This window comes from Macaca nemestrina, chromosome 12, assembly GCF_043159975.1.
Source record: "Macaca nemestrina isolate mMacNem1 chromosome 12, mMacNem.hap1, whole genome shotgun sequence".
NCBI classification, from domain to species: Eukaryota; Metazoa; Chordata; class Mammalia; order Primates; family Cercopithecidae; genus Macaca; species Macaca nemestrina.
Window position 1 is genome coordinate 118355235 of NC_092136.1, and position 20806 is coordinate 118376040.

A 20806-nucleotide genomic window follows, 5' to 3' on the forward strand; every position below is an offset into this window, starting at 1 on the left:
GGGCCCAGTAAAAATACAGAATCCACTCTGAGGATTAGCATAGAAAGTTACTCTTAGAGGTCTGTCTGAGTGGCTCCTGGTATCAGAAGCAAATAGCTATTCAAGTTTTAGGTTTCTGTTTCCCGCAGAGACATTAGAAGCCTCTAGACTAGTGGCCTGTAATCTAGGAACTCCTCATGGAAGCATCTTGAAAGATAGGTACTGGGAGAAATCTGGGAATTTTACTAGAAGAAACTTTATCAGCAGCTGTAGGTAATATCAAGAGAAGATTGGGAACTGTTCTTAAACCTGAGTTTATAAGAAATGACAAGTTATTCTCCTTTCTCCTGCATGTACAGGGCATTGGTTGCTATATGTTCCGAATTGATGACTCAGAGGTAGTGGATGCCACCATGCATGGAAATGCTGCACGCTTCATCAATCACTCATGTGAGCCCAACTGCTATTCTCGGGTCATCAATATTGATGGGCAGAAGCACATCGTCATCTTTGCCATGCGTAAGATCTACCGAGGAGAGGAACTCACTTATGACTATAAGTTCCCCATTGAGGATGCCAGCAACAAGCTGCCCTGCAACTGTGGCGCCAAGAAATGCCGGAAGTTCCTAAACTGAAGCTGCTCTTCTCCCCCAGTGTTGGAGTGCAAGGACGTGGGGCCATCCAAAGCAACGCTGAAGGCCTTTTCCAGCAGCTGGGAGCTCCTGGATTGAGTGGGCACAGCTGAGGGGCCTCTGTGATGGCTGAGCTCTCTTATGTCCTATACTCACATGTGATCACAGTCCCGGAGAGAGAGTTGAGGTCTTGAAGAAAGATCTATGATCGGCTTTCTCCTGGGGTCCCTCCGGTTGTTTACCGTTAGAAAGTGGGAATGGGGTCCCTAGCAGACTTGCCTGGAAGGAGCCTGTTATAGAGGGTTGGTTATGCTGGGAGATTGGGCCTGAATATCTCACAGAAATAAGTTGCCATCCTCAAGTTGGCCCTTTCCCAAGCACTGTAAGCGAGTGGGTCAGGCAAGGCCCCAAATGGAGTGTTGGTTGGATTCCTGACAGTTTGCCAGCCAGGCCCCACCTACGGCGTCTGTGGAACAAACAGAGGTCTGGTGGTTTTCCCTACTATCCTCCCACTCGAGAGTTCATTCCTGGTTGGGAGACAGGATTCTTAGCACCTCTGGTGTCAAAAGGCTGTCATGGAGTTGTGCCAATTAATTACCAAACATTGAGCCTGTAGGCTTTGAGTGGGAGTGTTGTCCCCAGGAGCCTTATCTCAGCCAATTACCTTTTTTGACAGTAGGAGCGGCTTCCCTCTCCCATTCCCTCTCTTCACTTCCTTTTCTTCCTTTCCCCTGTCTTCATCCCACTGCTTTCCCATGCTTCTTTCTGGGTTGTAGGGGAGACTGACTGCCTGCTCAAGGACACTCCCTGCTGGGCATAGGATGTGCCTGCAAAAAGTTCCCTGAGCCTGTAAGCACTCCAGGTGGGGAAGTGGACAGGAGCCATTGGTCATAACCAGACAGAATTTGGAAAAGTTTTCATAAAGCTCCATGGAGCTTTTAAAGAAAAGAGTTTTAAAGAAACATAAGTAGCATGATTTTTTAGGAGATGAAAAAGATTATTTAAATAGGATTTAAATCATGCGACAACCAGAGTATCACAGCCAGGATGACCCCTGGGGCCCATTCCTAAGACATGGTTACTTTATTTTCCCCTTGTTAAGACATAGGAAGACTTAATTTTTAAATGGTCAGTGTCCAGTTGAAGGCAGAACACTAATCAGATTTCAAGGCCCACAACTTGGGGACTAGACCACCTTATATTGAGGGAACTCTGCCACCTGCGTGCAACCCATGGCTAAAGTAAATTCAATGACACTACTGCCCTGATTACTCCTTAGGATGTGGTCAAAACAGCATCAAATGTTTCTTCTCTTCCTTTCCCCAAGACAGTGTCCTGAACCTGTTAAATTAAGTCATTGGATTTTACTCTGTTCTGTTTACAGTTGACTATTTAAGGTTTTATAAATGTAAATATATTTTGTATATTTTTCTATGAGAAGCACTTCATAGGGAGAAGCACTTATGACAAGGCTATTTTTTAAACCGCGGTATTATCCTAATTTAAAAGAAGATCGGTTTTTAATAATTTTTTATTTTCATAGGATGAAGTTAGAGAAAATATTCAGCTGTACACACAAAGTCTGGTTTTTCCTGCCCAACTTCCCCCTGGAAGGTGTACTTTTTGTTGTTTAATGTGTAGCTTGTTTGTGCCCTGTTGACATAAATGTTTCCTGGGTTTGCTCTTCGACAATAAATGGAGAAGGAAGGTCACCCAACTCCATTGGGCCACTCCCCTCCTTCCCCTATTGAAGCTCCTCAAAAGGCTACAGTAATATCTTGATACAACAGTTTCTCTTCTTTCCCGCCTCTCTCCTTTCCGGCGCAACTTCCAGAGTGGTGAGAGATGGCAATCTTTTACATTTCCCTCATCTTTCTTACTTCAGAGTTAGCAAACAACAAGTTGAATGGCAACTTGACATCTTCCATCGCCATCTGCCTCACAGGCCACTCTTTCCTTTCCCTCTGCCCACCAAGGCCTCGTATCTGCAGAGAACCCATTGATCACCTTGTGCCCTCTTTTAGGGCAGCCCGTTGAAACTGAAGCACAGTCTGACCACTCACGATAAAGCAGATTTTTCTCTGCCTCTGCCACAAGGTTTCAGAGTAGTGTAGTCCAAGTAGAGGGTGGGGCACCCTTTTCTCGCCGCAAGAAGCCCATTCCTATGGAAGTCTAGCAAAGCAATACGACTCAGCCCAGCACTCTCTGCCCCAGGACTCATGGCTCTGCTGTGCCTTCCATCCTGGGCTCCCTTCTCTCCCGTGACCTTAAGAACTTTGTCTGGTGGCTTTGCTGGAACATTGTCACTGTTTTCACTGTCATGCAGGGAGCCCAGCACTGTGGCCAGGATGGCAGAGACTTCCTTGTCATCATGGAGAAGTGCCAGCAGGGGACTGGGGAAAGCACTCTACCCAGACCTCACCTCCCTTCCTCCTTTCGCCCATGAACAAGATGCAGTGGCCCTAGGGGTTCCACTAGTGTCTGCTTTCCTTTATTATTGCACTGTGTGAGGTTTTTTTGTAAATCCTTGTATTCCTATTTTTTTTAAAGAAAAAAAAAACTTAAGCTGCATTTGTTACTGAAATGATTAATGCACTGATGGGTCCTGAATTCACCTTGAGAAAGACCCAAAGGCCAGTCAGGGGGTGGGGGGAACTCAGCTAAATAGACCTAGTTACTGCCCTGCTAGGCCATGCTGTACTGTGAGCCCCCTCCTCACTCTCTTTCTACCAACCCTAAACCCTGAGGACAGGGGAGGAACCCACAGCTTCCTTCTCCTGCCAGCTGCAGATGGTTTGCCTTGCCTTTCCACCCCCTAATTGTCAACCACAAAAATGAGAAATTCCTCTTCTAGCTCAGCCTTGAGTCCATTGCCAAATTTTCAGCACACCTGCCAGCAACTTGGGGGATAAGCGAAGGTTTCCCTGCAAGAGGGAAAGGCGGCAAAAATGGCATAGCTATCTCCAAAACACATCTGAGTTCATTTCAAAAGTGACCAAGGGAATCTCTGCACAAAAGTGCAGATTGAGGAACTGTGGTGGGTCATTCCCAAGAATCCCCCAAGGGGCATCCCAAATCCCTAAGGAGTAACAGCTGCAAACCTGGTCAGTTCTCAGTGAGAGCCAGCTCACTTATAGCTTTGCTGCTAGAACCTGTTGTGGCTGCATTTCCTGGTGGCCAGTGACAACTGTGTAACCAGAATAGCTGCATGGCGCTGACCCTTTGGCCGGAACTTGGTCTCTTGGCTCCCTCCTTGGCCACCCACCACCTCTCGCACAGCCCCTCTGTTTTTAGACCAATAAGAAGAATTAAGGGGGAAGCCCTGGCAGCTATACGTTTTCAACCAGACTCCTTTGCCGGGACCCAGCCCGCCACCCTGCTCGCCTCTGTCAAACCCCGGCCAATGCAGTGAGCACCATGTAGCTCCCTTGATTTAAAAAAAAAAAAAAAAAAAAAAAGGAAAAAAAAAATACAACACACACACAAAAATAAAAAAAAATCTTCTAATGAATGTATCTTTCTAAAGGACTGACATTCAATCAAATATCTGAAAATACTAAAGGTCAAAACCTTGTCAGATGTTAACTTTTTAAGTTTGGTTTGGGATTTTTTTTTTTTTTTTTAAATAGAAATCAAGTTGTTTTTGTTTTTAAGGAAAAGCGGGTCATTGCAAAGGGCTGGGTGTAATTTTATGTTTCATTTCCTTCATTTTAAAGCAATACAAGGGTATTGAGCAGATGGTTCTGTGCCGAATCATGAATGCTGGTCAAGTCACACACTCTGGAAACTTGCAACTTTTTGTTTGTTTTGGTTTTCAAATAAATATAAATATGATATATATAGGAACTAATATAGTAATGCACCATGTAACAAAGCCTAGTTCAGTCCATGGCTTTTAATTCTCTTAACACTATAGATAAGGATTGTGTTACAGTTGCTAGTAGCGGCAGGAAGATGTCAGGCTCACTTTCCTCTGATTCCCGCAACGGGGGGAACCTCTAACCATAAAGGAATGGTAGAATAGTCCATTCCTCGAATCAGAGAAAAATGCAGACATGGTGTCACCTGGATTTTTTTCTGCCCATGAATGTTGCCAGTCAGTACCTGTCCTCCTTGTTTCTCTATTTTTGGTTTTGAATGTTGGGGTTACCACCTGCATTTAGGGGAAAATTGTGTTCTGTGCTTTCCTGGTATCTTGTTCCGAGGTACTCTAGTTCTGTCTTTCAACCAAGAAAATAGAATTGTGGTGTTTCTTTTATTGAACTTTTAACAGTCTCTTTAGTAAATACAGGTAGTTGAATAATTGTTTCAAGAGCTCAACAGATGACAAGCTTCTTTTCTAGAAATAAGACATTTTTTGACAACTTTATCATGTATAACAGATCTGTTTTTTTTTTTTTTCCTTGTGTTCTTCCAAGCTTCTGGTTAGAGAAAAAGAGAAAAAAAAAAAAAAAAAAAGGAAAATGTGTCTAAAGTCCATCAGTGTTAACTCCCTGTGACAGGGATGAAGGAAAATACTTTAATAGTTCAAAAAATAATAATGCTGAAAGCTCTCTACGAAAGACTGAATGTAAAAGTAAAAAGTGTACATAGTTGTAAAAAAAAGGAGTTTTTAAACATGTTTATTTTCTATGCACTTTTTTTTATTTAAGTGATAGTTTAATTAATAAACATGTCAAGTTTATTGCTGCACATGGTTAAGCTTCCTTTTGGCTTTGGTTGGAGAGGGGGAGGGGCATGGCCTGTGACCTGGTCACAAAGTACCTTCCACAGTCTTAAGGTGGCATCACTAAATCATTCCCTGTCGCCCACCTTCAGGTCCGCTCCACACTGGCTCTCTTGACTGTATTTTCTTCCTTTATTCATCAGTGATGTACGTTCAGGACCTAATTAATTGTGGATATGAGGCAGGGTCAAGAGGACAAAGGAACAGGGTCTTTACCTTCTACATAGCTCCCCTGTTTTACCCAAAGAGGTCAAGTAGTGATTTTTATCTATTTTCTCCTCAACTGTGAATATAATAAACAAAGCATTTCAGGGAGAAGCTGGAGAGCACCTTCTCTTAGCTGCACTCCACCTTAAGGCTGAAGCTGGATTTGTTTACTGTTTCTCCTGGGGGCAGAGGCAGTTGAGAAGTAACCAAATAGTCTGCCAAGCCAGGGCCAACCCTCCAGGCCACAGGTTGAGCAAATGCTAAGGGCCAAGGACAGGGAGACACTCCTCATGAAGGGGTGGTCCTCATCCTTTCAGATCAACTTCCTGCTGGAGGCTCCACCCTCACCACGTCCCTCCCTCTTCTCTCATCCGGAGTCACCTTTTGGGATTTTGGAGTTGGGCACCATGGGGACTCCAAATGATCGGGCAGTGCTGCAGGCCATCTTCAACCCTGACACCCCATTTGGAGACATTGTTGGACTGGACCTCGGAGAGGAAGCAGAAAAGGAAGAACGAAAAGAAGGTGGGCATTTGATCTGAAGTGTAGCTTTGCACATAGGCTGGCCTGCTGGCCTCCGGAGGTGGCAGAGGTAGTGGTCTTATAAGGCCCCTTGTTCCATGATTATGATTGAGGTTGGAATCAGAGAGGTTGGCTGCTCCTTAGTGCACTGATGGGGGTTTGGTAAGAGACGTCCTGCCAAGAGGAGTAAGCCGGGGTTTGTCTCTCAATCCATCAGCTCTCAGGCCTCTGAACTTACACTTAATTGATTGTATGATCCAAACTTAACTGCCAGGTGATGTTAAATTCTCATATTTTTGTCATAACAGAGAATACCACCACCAGAACGGAAGACTGAAGTAAGGCAGGGCATGGTTGCTCAGTTGAGTGGTTCCAATATAGCAAGCACAACTAGTATCCGTTAAAAACTGTCACAAGCCAAGCTCCAAGCTAACTCTTCTGCAGTGAGTGTGTTCACTGGCTTTTCCATTAGTCCCTAATGAAGAAGTTTTTGATATCCTTTGTTTCTGAGGATTAAAGCCTACACCTTACTAACTCAGGCCGAAATGCTAAGGGATACATAAGAAGTGATGTTCATGATCTGGGAATGTCATGGTGGCCTTTGCATAAGAGGCAGTGTAGTAGAGTAAAATGCAGACAGGAGCCAGAATGACCTGGGTTCAAATCCAAGCTCTGCAATGTATGGCCTGTGTGACCTGGAGCAAGTGCTTTAACAGATTGAGGAGTTTGGGCTTCATTCTCTTGGCAATGGGGAACCAACCAAAGCCCCTTTCCAGGTCCCTTGGAACTCAGGCAATGCTAGCTCCCAGCCTTAGTGACCTCATCTCCCCCTACCCCAAACACTGCAGCTGACCCCTGCTGTGACCCATTCCCAGTCAGCTCTGTCTCAGATCTCAGAATTCCAAAGCCTGAGGTGGCTTTTAATTCTTGCTACCAGCTGCACACCTGGCCCCTCCTGGCTCCTTCCCTGGCCCAGATGAAGTTTTCCCTCAAGCACAGCTGGAACAGTCCAAGGCCCTGGAGCTGCAGGGGGTGATGGCAGCAGAGGCTGGGGACCTCAGCACAGCCCTGGAGAGGTTTGGCCAAGCCATCTGCCTGCTGCCTGAGAGGGCTTCAGCCTACAACAACCGTGCCCAGGCCCGGCGACTCCAGGGAGATGTGGCAGGTAAGGGGAGATGCCCTGTATCCTCTGCAAAAGGGCCCACGGGAGGGCACAGACCAGAAATGAAGTGGCTGTGGGGCTGGGGTGGCCTTGCTAAACCCCTCTGGAGCCTGTCTTCTTACCTATAAGGTAGGAGATGTATTGGGGCCCTGCTAATATCATGGGGCTAATGTGAAATTCAGAAGAGACTGCATTCCATTAAGGAACAGTTAATGAGAGCCTACAATGTGGCAGTAGGCTGGTGCTGAGGACACTGAGATAAAGGGTATATGAATCGCCAACATTCATATAGCAGTCACTATGTACCAGGCATTAATCACTTTACATATAAACTAGTAAATCAATCCTCACAACCCTAAAAAGTAGGTACCATTGTCATCCCCAGTTTATAGATGAAGAAACTGAAGCATGGAGAGGCTAAGTAACTTGCCCACTATCATACAGTCAGGTAGCAGCAGAGCTGAGATGTGAACCAGGTGGTAGGGCTCCAGAGTGTGTGCTCTTAATCGCCACATGATACTGCTCCTGAGAACGCTCCCACTCCAGGGGGCAGAACAGACACATAATTCTGAGACCAGCAAAACAAGTTTGAGAAGGGTCAGCGTGGGACCTGTTCCTGAAGGGCGAGTTTTAAAGGATGAGTAGGAGTTAGCTGGTGAGTGGAGAAGGTAGTCTGTAGAGGTCCAAAAAGCAGGCACAAGTACAGAGAGCTTCAGGTCTTCAGGCTGGGTGGGGCAGGGAGTGGAGGAGGGATGGAGAGCTGAGCCTGGAGCCGTGGGCAAGGGCCTGATGAACAGCTTGGGAGTATTAGGCTGAGACTGCACTGTCTTGAAAACATGGGGGATCACTCAAGGATTTTAACAGGAGAGTGACTGGATCAAACTCCTGCTGCATTCAGGTTATTCTAATTAAGTGGAGACAACGGGACCACACTGGGGACCAAAGATGAGGCTAATGTGAAGGTATAAACCACGGAAACCTAGTACTACTTGACTGTTAGGAGCAGTGGTGACGCAGGTCCTCCCAGAACCAGCAATGCCAGGCTAGGGAGTTTTGAGCCCACTCCAAGAACAATGGGAACTTCCCAAGAGCCCCTTTCCAGGGTTATCTGCCCCAGATCGCTGGAGACAGCCTGCAGACGGAAACCCCAGGGAGATGCAGAGGTGCTTCCAACTAGAGATTCCTCCAGACCAGCTCCTCTGAGGGAAACCAAGGAGTACTGCAATCTGAGCGCTTCTCCGGAGGCTCGGGCTCTTTAGGAGACTAGAGAACATGAGTGAATTGAAGCAGAGTCCGAAAGAAGCCAGCCTGATGGACTTAAGAAGGTGGCTGGCTGCCTGAGGTTCTGAGTTCAGAGTTCTGAGGCCCAACCCAAGTATTTTACAAGAATAATAAAAATAAAAACGATGCAGGCCAGCTCTGGCTCCAGGACCAAGGAAACTAGATACATGGAGATAACCAAAGAATAACGAAAGGCAACCAGTCCAGGATATAGGGGAGAGAGAATGTGTTCTAAAGCAAGCAATGGAAAAGAGAAAAGGGCCCTCAAAAGGAAAACAATGAGAAACTGTCTTGATTGTACTTGTAAGAAATGACTGTGCAGTTAATACTATTTTTTTGAACCCTGACATTCAGAGTCAGTCACCTGGCCCATAGTGGATGCTTAATAACAGGTGTGGAATAAATTGGCTGCTACTTGCCCAGGCAGTGGGCCAGACTCATAAACATAGTGACCATTCAGAATCCCGCAACGTTCATGTTTTCGTATATTAGCGGTGGAAAATAATAGGAACAAGGCGAGACCTGGACTTCAGTCCCAGCTCTGCCACTAAGTGGCTTGGCTGTACAGCCCTGGGCCAGTCCCCTCAACTCTTCCACAGGCTTCGTCTGTGTAATGGGGATAACGATCCCTACCTCTAGCAGGTGCGAGGCGGGTTGTAAATGGCCACGCCCGGGAGCCGCGAGGACCACGGTGATCCGCGCGGCAGCAGGCGGGCTGGGGCTCCGGCAAGGCCGCCCCGGCGGCCGCTGACCCCGCCCCGCCCGTCTCGTCGGTCCCGCAGGCGCCCTGGAGGACCTGGAACGCGCGGTGGAGCTGAGCGGCGGCCGGGGCCGCGCCGCCCGCCAGAGCTTTGTGCAGCGCGGACTCCTGGCGCGGCTGCAGGGCCGAGACGACGACGCCCGCAGGGATTTCGAGAGGGCGGCACGGCTGGGCAGCCCCTTCGCGCGGCGCCAGCTGGTGCTGCTCAACCCCTACGCCGCGCTGTGCAACCGCATGCTGGCCGACATGATGGGGCAGCTGCGCCGCCCCCGCGACAGCCGCTGAGCGCTGCTGGCCCGCGCGTCCGTGGGCGAGGGGACGGGAGGGGGGCCCTGAACCAATAAAGCCGTCGGGCCTAACCGACTCCGCCTGCTCCTGCGTCCTGCCCGCGCCCGGAGGGAAGGGCACGCGGGGGCACTCTGTGCGTGGGGCCTCTCGGCGCGGGCTAGGGACCAGCCAGGCGGGTGGTGAGCCGCGACCGCCCACCTGCCGGGGAAGGGCCTGTGGGGCCAGTGGTCGGGCATCGATTGGCCCTGCCTGGCTCAGCCCCCGCCCTTGCAGCGGACTGCGGTGCTCATCAGACCTGAGCAGTTGCTCCGGCAGCGGTCGGGGAAGGAGCCAGGTGAGCAGCTGCGGTGGCGGGGGGCGGGGGCAGGATGCTCGGCGACCCCACCCTCCAACCCCCTCCTCTTCCGCCCACATCCGCCGGAGCCACCAACACCAGGAAAGGGGGCGTAGGGCGAGGGATGGGAGAGGGAACAGGGCAGGAGAGAGGATGGGATCGGGAGAAAGGCGATTCCTTTGGGGGAGGGGCGCGTGGAGACGGAGTATGAGTGTGTGTGAGTGTGCGTGTGTGCAAGGTGTGGTTGCACGGATGCTGGTTGCTTCTGTGTATCTGCGGGCGTGTGTCTCTTTGTATTGTAGCCTGGAGTCAGTGCTCGGTTCTGCACCTGCAGGATGTCCAGGTGTCTGCTGGGTGGGTCTGTACCTTTGGGCTTTGCCCTTCGTGTCCGTGCCTTCGCCACTGGGGGCTGGTCTATATTTGTGTCTCCGTACATGGTTCTTTTTGTTTCTGGAGAGTAAATTCCTGGAGCAATTGCTAGACCTACCTGCTGTCACCTGGCTGACACGGAGGCCCGCCCCCTTCTCTCAGCAGCCTGGGGCCCAGGCCCGGGCCACCATGGCGCTGCCTCCAGGCCCAGCCACCCTCCGGCACACACTGCTGCTCCTGCCAGCCCTTCTGAGCTCAGGTACACCTCTGTTCAGTCGTTGACCAAGTCCTTCTGGAGTCCAAAACCCCCTCTCTCCTCTGTCTGCTCTTCTGTTTGGGTACCTACTCCAGGCCTGAAACCCTGGAGCCCCTGTTCCCTTCACCCACCTACCTAGGTCCAACCAGCCAGTCCCTGGTGAGAGGACTCAGGCGCCCTTTCCCTTGGCCTGCTGCTCCTCTCACTGGGGCAATTCCTGGTCACAGCATAGTACCAACCCTGCCTGACCCCTTCCCAGAGGCCCCCTGCTGTGTTCCAGGTTGGGGGGAGTTGGCGCCACAAATAGATGGTCAGACCTGGGCTGAGCGGGCACTTCGGGAGAATGAACGCCACGCCTTCACCTGCCGGGTGGCAGGGGGGCCTGGCACCCCCAGATTGGCCTGGTATCTGGATGGACAGCTGCAGGAGGCCAGCACCTCAAGACTGCTGAGCGTGGGAGGGGAGGCCTTCTCTGGAGGCACCAGCACCTTCACTGTCACTGCCCACCGGGCCCAGCATGAGCTCAACTGCTCCCTGCAGGACCCCAGCAGTGGCCAATCAGCCAACGCCTCTGTCATCCTCAATGTGCAATGTGAGTGACCCTGAGGTGGGCAGGGAGAGAGGTTCTCTGCCCAGGGACCCCCCAGCACCCACCAGGCAGGTGGTCCGCAGGGCATTTAGCAGACACTTAAGCACTTTGCAAATATGAACTCATTTTATCCTCTGAATAATCCCATGAGGTCATTACTATTTTTGTCACCATTTTACAAATAAGAAAACTGAGGCAGAAAGAGGTTAAGCAATCCGCCCAGGGTGATGATCCCGCTGGTAAGAAGCAGAGCCAGGATTCACATCTGGGCATTTGGCTCTAGTATTTACACTCATAATCACTACGAAATGCTGCCTGTCTGGCAGACCCAGCCATCCTGTTCCTCAGCACGCCCTCTGAGGAGAGGCCCAGGCCCCTGGCTCCCATCTGGGTTTGGGAAGAAAGGGCCAGAAGTATAAGGGGCTGTGGTGAGAGCATATTGGCCTCTGCTTTGCACCAGTCAAGCCAGAGATTGCCCAAGTCGGCGCCAAGTACCAGGAAGCTCAGGGCCCAGGCCTCCTGGTTGTCCTGTTTGCCCTTGTGCGTGCCAACCCGCCTGCCAATGTCACCTGGATCGACCAGGATGGGCCAGTGACTGTCAACACCTCTGACTTCCTGGTGCTGGATGCGCAGAACTACCCCTGGCTCACCAACCATACAGTACAGCTGCAGCTCCGCAGCCTGGCGCACAACCTCTCGGTGGTGGCCACCAATGATGTGGGTGTCACCAGTGCCTCACTTCCAGCCCCAGGTGAGCATGGCCAGCAACTGGCCCAGCAAAGCCTCAGGTGGTTGCAGGGGTCCACATCCCCATACAGAAATGGGAGTACTTTTTCCCTGTGAGTTGGTCTTGTGGATGAACTGTTCCCAGCCACCCTGGGCAAGGAGGGCAGAGCAGTACCTATGGCGTGTTGGGGTTGGGGCACTGCCCACTTGGGACCTAACCAGAGGACATCCTCCAGGGCTTCTGGCTACCCGGGTGGAAGTACCACTGCTGGGCATTGTTGTGGCTGCTGGGCTTGCCCTGGGCACCCTCGTGGGGTTCAGCACCTTGGTGGCCTGCCTGGTCTGTAGGAAAGAGAAGAAAACCAAAGGTAGGCCAGGGACACTGGGGGCAGTGGGGATGAGGTCAGGCTGAGCAGCAGCCAGGACAGCAAGTGCAGCTGGGCAGAACCAGTCGTCTCTGACAGTGGCAGAGCACTTCCAGGGTGTGGCCATGGGTAGGGTGACATGCATCCCAGGTAGCAGGATCAGGCACTGGGAACCCAGTCTCTGGCCCCAGGGCCAAGCCTGGGCATTTGAGAGACCCCTTGCCTGAGGGTCCTGGCTCTGAAAGGGTAGGAGGAGAGCCCAGCGTGGGAGGGCATGTTGAGAATTAGGGACATGGTTTCATTCTCCGCAGGCCCCTCCCGGCGCCCATCTCTTATATCAAGGTAATTCCTCCTGGGGCTGGGTGGACAAGCCTAACCGAAATGCAGGATGGGGACAGGAGGGAGCCTGGGGTTTCTGGTAGAGGCAGCCATGAGTGCCTGTGCTGGGACGCATATCCATCCCGACCTTTATCCTCCCTGTAGTGACTCCAACAACCTAAAACTCAACAACGTGCGCCTGCCACGGGAGAACATGTCCCTCCCGTCCAACCTTCAGCTCAATGACCTCACTCCAGATTCCAGAGGTATATCTAGGGCCCTGCTCTTTGCCTCTGCTTAATCTCCAGAAGTGCTTCTGAGAAAAAGAGAGCTTGGTGCTTGGGAGGGGCGAGGCCCCATCAGGCACACTCCTGTTCCTGAACACTGCCCTCTGTCAACCAGCAGTGAAACCAGCAGACCGGCCGATGGCTCAGAACAACAGCCGGCCAGAGCTTCTGGACCCGGAGCCCGGCGGCCTCCTCACCAGCCGAGGTACTGGGGAAGGGGCCTGCCACCCTCCTCCTCTGCCCCCCAGCCCTGTGCTTATGCCAAAGGCCTCCAAGTGCCCAGGAGGCAGAGAGGGCTCTCCCAAATTCCAAGGAACAAGCGTTACTGAGTCCCTGCGGGCTTCTTTGATCCTGCAGGTTTCATCCGCCTCCCAATGCTGGGCTATATCTATCGAGTGTCCAGCGTGAGCAGTGATGAGATCTGGCTTTGAGCCGAGGGCGAGACAGGAGTATTCTCTTGGCCTCTGGGCACCCTCCCATTCCTTCAAGGCATCCTCTGCCTAGCTGTGTCACCAACGTGAAGAGGTCATGCCACTGCCACTTTTGCTTGCCCTCCTGGCCGGGGTGCCCTCTATGTCATGCATGTGATGCATTTCACTGGGCTGTAACCCACAGGGACACAGGTATCTTTGGCAAGGCTACCGATTGGACCTAAGCCCCTCATGCTGACTCAGGGCGGGCCCTGCATGTGATGACTCTTTGGCCAGGGGTGTTCAGATGTCATCCAGCATCCAAGTGTGTCATGGCCCGCTGTATGCCCACCCCAGTACTCCACAGCACCTTGTACAGTAGGCATGGGGGCGTGCCTGTGTGGGGGACAGGGAGGGCCCTGCATGGATTTTCCTCCTTCCTATGCTATGTATCCTTGTTCCCTCAGGTAAAATTGAGGACCCTGCTAGCTATATAGAACCAAATTGCCCTTTGTACAGGAACCAACCCCTGGCCCAGGGGCACTGGCCAAGCACAAGTCTTTTTTGCTGCACGCCTCTCTGCTCTTCTCTGCCCCTTCCTTCCCCCCTCCTCCAGAGAATTCTAGGTTACATGTTGGACCTTCTCTACTACTTCGCTGGGCACTAGACTTTTCTATTGGCCTGTGCCACCGCTTATTAGCACAAGTCAGGGAGGAAGAGGCAGGCGATGAGTCTAGTAGCACCCAGGATGGCTTGTAGCTATGCATCATTTTATTACAGTGTTAGCACTTTAAGCACATCCCCTAGGGGAGGAGGTGAGTGAGGGGCCCAGAGCCCTCTTTGTGGCTTCCCCACATTTGGCCTTCTGTGATTCACTGTGAGTGTCCTGAGCTCTTGGGATTGATGGTTTTCCTCTCAGCACGTCTCCTGCACCATGGGACCCCAGCCCTGACCAACCCCTGGTTGCCCCATCAGCAGGAAGGTGCCCTTCCTGGAGGATGGTCGCCACAGGCACATAGTTCAACAGTGTGGAAGCTTTAGGGGGACATGGAGAAAGGAGGAGACCACATACCCCAAAACGACCTAAGAACGCTTTAAAAGGCGACCTGTAAATGATTAGAAATTAACATAGTACAGAATATATTTTTCCCTTGTTGAGATCTTCTTTTGTAATGTTTTTCATGTTACTGCCTAGGACAGTGCTGAGCACACAGTAAGTTTAATAAACTTGACTGAATTAATTTACATATCTCTGCTTCATTTCTTCTATTAATATATTTTTGTTTTTGTTTTATTTTGTTTTGTTTGAGATGGAGCCTCACTGTATCACCCAGGCTGGAGTGCAGGGGTGCGATCTTGGCTCACTGCAACCTCCGCCTTCCAGATTCAAATGATTCTCCTGCCTCAGCCTCCCAAGTAGCTGGGACTATAGGCGCCTACCACCATGCCTAGCTAATTTTTATATTTTTAGTAGAGGTGGGGTTTCACCATGTTGGCCAGACTGGTCTCGAACTCCCGAACTCAAGTGATCCGCCCACCTTGGCCTCCCAAAGTGCTGGGAGTACAGGTGTGAGCCAGCGCACCCAGCCTTCTTCTAATATGTTTTTTAAATGAAGTTTTCCAGTCTCACAGTGGAAAAAAATATGGCAAGCACCTGTATATCCACCACTCAGCTCTGACATTACCAAATTTGCTTCAGAAAAATGAATAATATTTCTTTAATTACACTGTTCCCAGTGGCAGGATTGGCATCTTCTATTTCAGGAGTGCTGAGTGGGGGACTCTTGGCTATAACCAGCATCTCATTCTCACTTGGTCCATACCACTCAGCTGCTTCTTCCCACCTCAGGACTGGGCTAAAGTATGCTGAGCCCCTTTGTCCTGCCCATGCGAACAGAAGGCTCAGACTGGGCTGTGATTTTGTTTGGTGCAAAGTTATGAGGTTCATTGAAATTTTGTTACATGTATATGTATGTATGTGTATATACAGAGAGCTCGAGAGAGCACGCATGTGTGTGTCTTGCTCTGTCACTCAGGCTGGAGTGCAGTGGTGCAGTCATAGCTCACTGCAGCCTTGAACTCCTGTGTTTAAGGGATCCTCCCACCTCAGCCTCATGAGTAGTTGGAACTGCAGGTGTGTGCCATTGTGCTCAGCTAATTAAAAAATATCTGGGGGGACTGGACACGGTGGCTTACGCCTGTAATCCTAGCACTTTGGGAAGCCGAGGCGGGTGGATTGCCTGAGCGCAGGAGTTTGAGACCAGCCTGGGCAACACGGTGAAACTCCATCTCTACTAAAATACAAAAAAATTAGCCGGGCATGGCGGCATGCGCCTGTGGTCCCAGCTACTCGGGAGGCTGAGGCAGGAGAATTGCTGGAACCCAGGAGGCAGAGATAGCAGTGAGCTGAGATCACGCCAATGCACTACAGCCTGGGTGACAGAGCAAGACTCCGTCCTTAAAAAAAAGAAAAAAATGTGTAGAGACAGGGTCTCACTCTATTGCCCAGGCTGGTGTGACATGTGTATAATATGTAGTGATCAGGTTAGGATATTCAAGGTGTCCATTACCCAAGTACAATACACTTTTGTTAACTATACTCACCCCACTCTGCTATCAAGCATTGAATTTATTCCTTCTAACTATATGTTTGTACCCTTTAACTCACTTCTTTTCTTTATCCCACATTTTCTTTACCCATTCATCAATTGATGGTCACTTAGGTTGATTCTGCATATTTGCTATTGTGAATTGTGCAGCAATACACATGCAGGTGCAGGTGTCTCTTTGATATTTTGATTTCCTTTTTGGAGATACCCGGAAGTAGGATTGCTGGATTGAATGGTAATTCTATTTTTAGTTTTTTGAGAAATCACAGGCCGGGTGTGGTGACTCGTACCTGTAATCCTAGCACTTTGGGAGGCCGAGGCAGGTGGGTCACTTGAACCCAGGAGTTCAAGACCAGCCTGGGCAACATGGTGAGACTCCCATCTCTACAAAAACACAAAAATTAGCCAGGCATGGTGGCGTGTACCTGTAGTGCCAGCTACTTGGGAGGCTGAGGCAAGAGGATCACTTGAGCCCAGGAGGCGGAGGCTGCAGTGACTGAGATCACCCCACTGCACTCCAGCCTGGGCCACAGAGTGAGACCCTGTCTCCAAAGAAAAGAGAGAATCCCCATACGGTTTTCCATAGTGGTTGTACTAGTTTACATTCCCACCAATATAAGAGTATAAGAGTTCCCTTTTCTCCTCATCCTCATCAATATCTGTAATTATTTGTCTTTTTTTTTTTTTTTGAGACAGAGTCTCTGTCACTCAGGCTGGAGTGCAGGGGTGCGATCTCAGCTCACTGCAACCTCCACCTCCCAGGTTCAAGCGATTCTTCTGCCTCAGCCTCCCCAGTAGCTGGGACTACAGGCATGTACCACCACGCCTGGCTAATTTTTGTATTTTTTTTTTTTTTTTTTTTTTTGAGACGGAGTCTCACTCTGCCGCCCAGGCTGGAGTGCAGTGGCCGGATCTCAGCTCACTGCAAGCTCCGCCTCCCGGGTTCACGCCATTCTCCTGCCTCAGCCTCCCGAGTAGTTGGGACTACAGGCGCCCACCACCGCGCCCGGCTAGTTTTTTGTATTTTTTTAGTAGAGACGGGGTTTCACCGTGTTAGCCAGGATGGTCTCGATCTCCTGACCTCGTGATCCGCCCGTCTCAGCCTCCCAAAGTGCTGGGATTACAGGCTTGATCCACCGCGCCCGGCCTAATTTTTGTATTTTTAGTAGAGACGGGGTTTCACCATATTGGCCAGGCTGGTCTTGAACTCCTGACCTCATGATCTGCCCACCTCGGCCTCCCAAAGTTCTGGGATTACAGGTGTGAGCCACCATGCCCAGCTTTGTCTTCTTAATCATAGACATTCTGATTGGGGTAAGCTCATTGTGGTTTTGATTTGCATTTCTCTGATGATTAGTGATGTTGAGCATTTTCTCATATACCTGTTAGCCATTTGTATGTCTGTTTTTTTTTTTTTTTTTTTTTTTGTAGTTAGCTATTTAATGAGGTTCTTAAGACATTTAGAACACCAATTTGTGAGGATAAATTCCATTCGTCAGGGCAAACACAGATCCAGGTAGCCCTGGAGCTGAGGAACAGCTTTGATTTTTGGTAGAATTTGTGAGTCCACAGCTTTCTGATCAATCTTGTGCTGCTCTGTAATCTCGTATTTCTCTTTTTCTGTGTCGAAGATCTCACCTTCCTGGTGTCTGGGCTTCCGCAGCTGCTGCTTCTTGAAGTAAGCATCAGTAAGATGTTTTGGGATTTTGACATTGCTGATATCGATTTTGGTTGAGGTGGCAATGACAAATTTCTGGTGTGTTCTTTGTAGAGGAACTCGATTGAGGACCAGAGGTCCAGTCACAAGTAACAAGCCACTAGCCAGCTGCTTCAGGAAAACCACCCTCTTGCCCCTGTGGCATCCAGTGAGGATGATCAGAACGGTCCCGGGGGGAACGCTGGCTCGCAGTTTTCTCACGTGCTGACTGAAGGGTTTTTTTGCTGTGGCTCAACAGCTTTCGAGGTACATCTTCAGTAGGATAATATCTAGGCATTTTGCGAAGTTTAACCACCCGGGTACTGCCGTTCTTGTCACCACCAACTGGTTTTGTAAGAGTTGCAAGAACCTTCTCCTTTTTCATTTCAAGCTTGGATTTAGCGGCTGAGTACTTCCTCTTGTACACGGCCTTTCAGGAATACATGGCAGATCAGGAATACCTGCCAATTCCTCTGACAGACAGGGTTGCGGCTGCAATGGGGCTTCCCCTTCTTGGGCTTCTTAGCCTTGAGGTTACCCTTTTTCACCTTGCCACCAGCATCAGCCTTCTTGGCTTCAGGTTTCTTCTCTTTAGTATCTGGCTTCTCAACTTTTTCACCCGCCATCTTGCAAGATGGGAAAGAGCCATTTGTATGTCTTCTGTTGAGAAATGTTGGCCAGCCGTAGTGGTTCGCGCCTGTAATCCCAGCACTTTGGGAGGCTGAGGCGGGCGGATCAGGAGAACCTGGGAGGTGGAGGTTGCAGTGAGCTGAGGTTGCGCCACTGCATTCCAACCTGGGCAACAAGAGCAAAACTCTGTCTCAAAAAAAAATAATAATAATAAAGCATCCATGTTGTCGCACGTGTCAGAATTTTGTTCATTTTTAAGGCTGAATAGCGTTCCATTCCTTACATATACACATTTTGTTTATCTGTTTATCTCTCAATGGACATTTGGGTTGTTTCCGCCTTTCGACTATTGTAAACAAGATTACAGGTGTGCGCCGCCTTGGCCGCCCGGAGTGCTGGGATTACAGACCTGAGCCACCACGCCCGGCCGGAAAGACTTTTTATTCCGGCTTCCATGTTGTTCCTTGTTATTGGCCTGTTCAGTTTTTGGATTTCTTTATGGTTGAATCTTGGTAGGGTGTATGTGTCTAGGAATTTATCCATTTCTTCTAGATTTTCCAATTTCTTGGCATATAATTGCTCATAGTAGCCACTAAAGGTCCTTTGAATTTCTGAAGTATTGTAATGTCATGTCTCCTTTTTCTTTCTTTTTGAGATGGAGTTTTGTTCTTGTTGCCCAGGCTGGAGTGCAGTGGCAACCTCTGCCTCCTGGGTTCACGGGATTCTCCTGCCTCAGCCTTCCGAGTAGCTGGGATTATAGGTGCCCACCACCACGCCTGGCTAATTTTTGTATTTTTAGTAGAGATGGGGTTTCACCATGTTGGCCAGGCTGGTCTCAAATTCCTGACCTCAGGTGATCTGGCCTCCTCAGGCTCCCAGAGTGCTGGGATTACAGGCGTGAGCCACCGCACCCAGCCATAATGTCTCCTTTTTCATCTCTGATTTTATCTGAGTCTTCTCCCTTTTTTTCTTAGTCTGGCTAAAGTTTTGCCAATTTTAACTTAAAAAAATAAAATAAAAATAAAAAAATAAAAACAGGCCGTGCGCCATTGCACTCCAGCCTGGGTGACAAAAGTGAGATTCCGTCTCAAAAAAAGACAACAACCAGAAAACCCCAACTTTTTGTTTCATCGCTCTTTTGTATTATTTTATTCATTTCAATTTTATTTATTTCTGCTGTGATCTTTATTATTTCTTTTCTCCTACTAAAACTGGGTCTGGCTTGCTGTTGCTTTTCTAGTTCTTTAAGATGCATTGTTTGGTTGTTTATTTGAAGTCTTTCTTCTTTTTGATGTAGGCACATATAGCTATAATCTTCCTTCTTACTACTGCTTTCACTGTTCTCCATAGGTTTTGGCATGCTGTGTTTCCATTGTCATTTGTTTAAAGAAATTTTTCAATTTCCTTCTTAATTTCTTCATTGACCCACTGGTCATTTAGGAACATATTTTTAAATTTCCATGTATTTGTATAGTTTCCAAAATTCTTGTTATTTATTTCTGGTTTTATTCCATTGTGGTTACAGAAAATGCTTGATATTACTTCAATTTTTGACTTCCAGTTTTAGGACTTTTGTGACCTAACATATGGTATACCCTTAAGAATATTCACATGCTGAAGAGAAGAATGTGTATTCTGCAGTTGTTGGGTGAAGTGTTCTCTAAATATATATTAGGTCCATTTGGTTAATAGGGCAAATTAAGTCTGGTGTTTCTTTGTTTATTTTCTGTCTGGAAGATTTGTCTCTGCTGAAAGTGGGGTGTTGAAGTCTTTAGCTATTATTGCATTGGAGTCTATCTCTTTCTTTAGCTCTAATAATATTTGCTTTCTATATCTGGGTGCTCCAGTGTTGGGTACATATATATTTGCAATTGTTATACCCTGTTGCCAAATTGATCCCTTTATTATGATACAGTAACCTTTCTTGTCTCTTCTTATAGTTTTTGTCTGTAATCTATTTTTTCTTAAAGAGGTATAGCTACTGCACTTTTTTTGGTTTCCACTGGCATGGAATATCTTTTTCCATCCCTTTATTTTATGTCTATGTGTCTTTTTAGGTGAAGTGTGTTTCCTGTAGGCAACAGATCATTGGGTCTTGTATTTTTTTATGCATTCAACCACTCTGTGTCTTTTGATTGGAGAGTTTAGTCCATTTACATTCAATGTTAATATTGATCAGTAAAGACTTACTGCTGCCATTTTGTTATTTGTTTTCTGGCCTTCTCTTCCTTCTTTCCTTCCTTCCTGTTTTTCTTTTAGTGAAGGTAACTTTCTCTGATATGATTTAATTTCTCACTTTGTATTTTTTGTTTCCATTGTGTGTTTGTTGATTTGAGGTTACCATGAGGCTTGCAAATACTATCTTGTTTTGTTTTGTTTTGTTTGTTTTTTTGAGATGGAGTCTCGCTCTGTCACCCAGGCTGGAGTGTGGTGGTGCAATCTCCGCTCACTGCAACCTCTGCTTCCCAGGTTCAAGTGATTCTCCTGCCTCAGCCTCCCGAGTAGCTGGGACTACAGGCGCATACCACCATACCCGACTAATTTTGTATTTTTAGTAGAGACAGGGTTTCACCATGTTGGCCAAGCTGGTCTCAAACTCCTGACCTTAAGTGATCCACCTGCCTTGGCCTCCCAAAGTGCTGGGATTACAAGCGTGAGCC

The 20806-nt window shown here is 48.9% G+C and overlaps 3 protein-coding genes, 1 long non-coding RNA gene and 1 pseudogene across 29 annotated transcripts in view; 3 read left to right on the top strand and 2 right to left on the bottom strand.

The window, feature by feature from the left end:
- The window catches only part of LOC105476407 (lysine methyltransferase 2A), a 94239-nt gene extending 88936 nt beyond the window's left edge, over positions 1 to 5303 (top strand). For all 8 annotated transcript variants that reach the window (XM_071075638.1, XM_071075637.1, XM_071075639.1 and 5 more), the window contains one exon: positions 339 to 5303. In XM_071075638.1, coding sequence (XP_070931739.1) covers positions 339 to 614 — 276 coding nt within the window. In that variant the 3' untranslated portion in view covers positions 615 to 5303. The remainder of the gene's footprint in view (positions 1 to 338) is intronic.
- Positions 5304 to 5360: 57 nt separating this feature from the next.
- On the bottom strand, positions 5361 to 9298 carry LOC139357604 (uncharacterized). The gene is made up of 3 exons (XR_011611107.1): positions 9143 to 9298; positions 5926 to 6240; positions 5361 to 5497 (listed from the first exon to the last, which is right to left on the bottom strand). It is a non-coding gene; the product is annotated as an uncharacterized lncRNA (long non-coding RNA).
- On the top strand, positions 5491 to 9632 carry LOC105476409 (tetratricopeptide repeat domain 36). Its single transcript, XM_011732347.3, has 3 exons — positions 5491 to 6069; positions 7043 to 7231; positions 9292 to 9632. The coding sequence occupies exons 1-3, from the start codon at positions 5802 to 5804 to the stop codon at positions 9552 to 9554; spliced, it is 720 nt and encodes a 239-aa protein (XP_011730649.1). The 5' UTR covers positions 5491 to 5801; the 3' UTR covers positions 9555 to 9632.
- Positions 9633 to 9755: 123 nt separating this feature from the next.
- On the top strand, positions 9756 to 14458 carry LOC105476406 (transmembrane protein 25). Of its 19 annotated transcripts, none has more exons than XM_011732333.3 (9): positions 9756 to 9891; positions 10426 to 10519; positions 10776 to 11108; positions 11566 to 11856; positions 12068 to 12199; positions 12508 to 12538; positions 12680 to 12780; positions 12917 to 13006; positions 13159 to 14458. In XM_011732333.3, the coding sequence occupies exons 2-9, from the start codon at positions 10450 to 10452 to the stop codon at positions 13230 to 13232; spliced, it is 1122 nt and encodes a 373-aa protein (XP_011730635.2). In that variant the 5' UTR covers positions 9756 to 9891; positions 10426 to 10449; the 3' UTR covers positions 13233 to 14458. The 19 variants fall into 19 exon arrangements, 17 of the variants coding, with proteins under 17 accessions (XP_011730635.2, XP_011730637.2, XP_011730640.2 ...); XM_011732335.3 differs by having other exon boundaries at positions 10797 to 11108; XM_011732332.3 differs by having other exon boundaries at positions 9758 to 9891; positions 10423 to 10519.
- Positions 14459 to 17258: 2800 nt separating this feature from the next.
- Positions 17259 to 18155, bottom strand: LOC105476404 (large ribosomal subunit protein eL6 pseudogene; annotated as a pseudogene).
- Positions 18156 to 20806: the final 2651 nt, after the last annotated feature.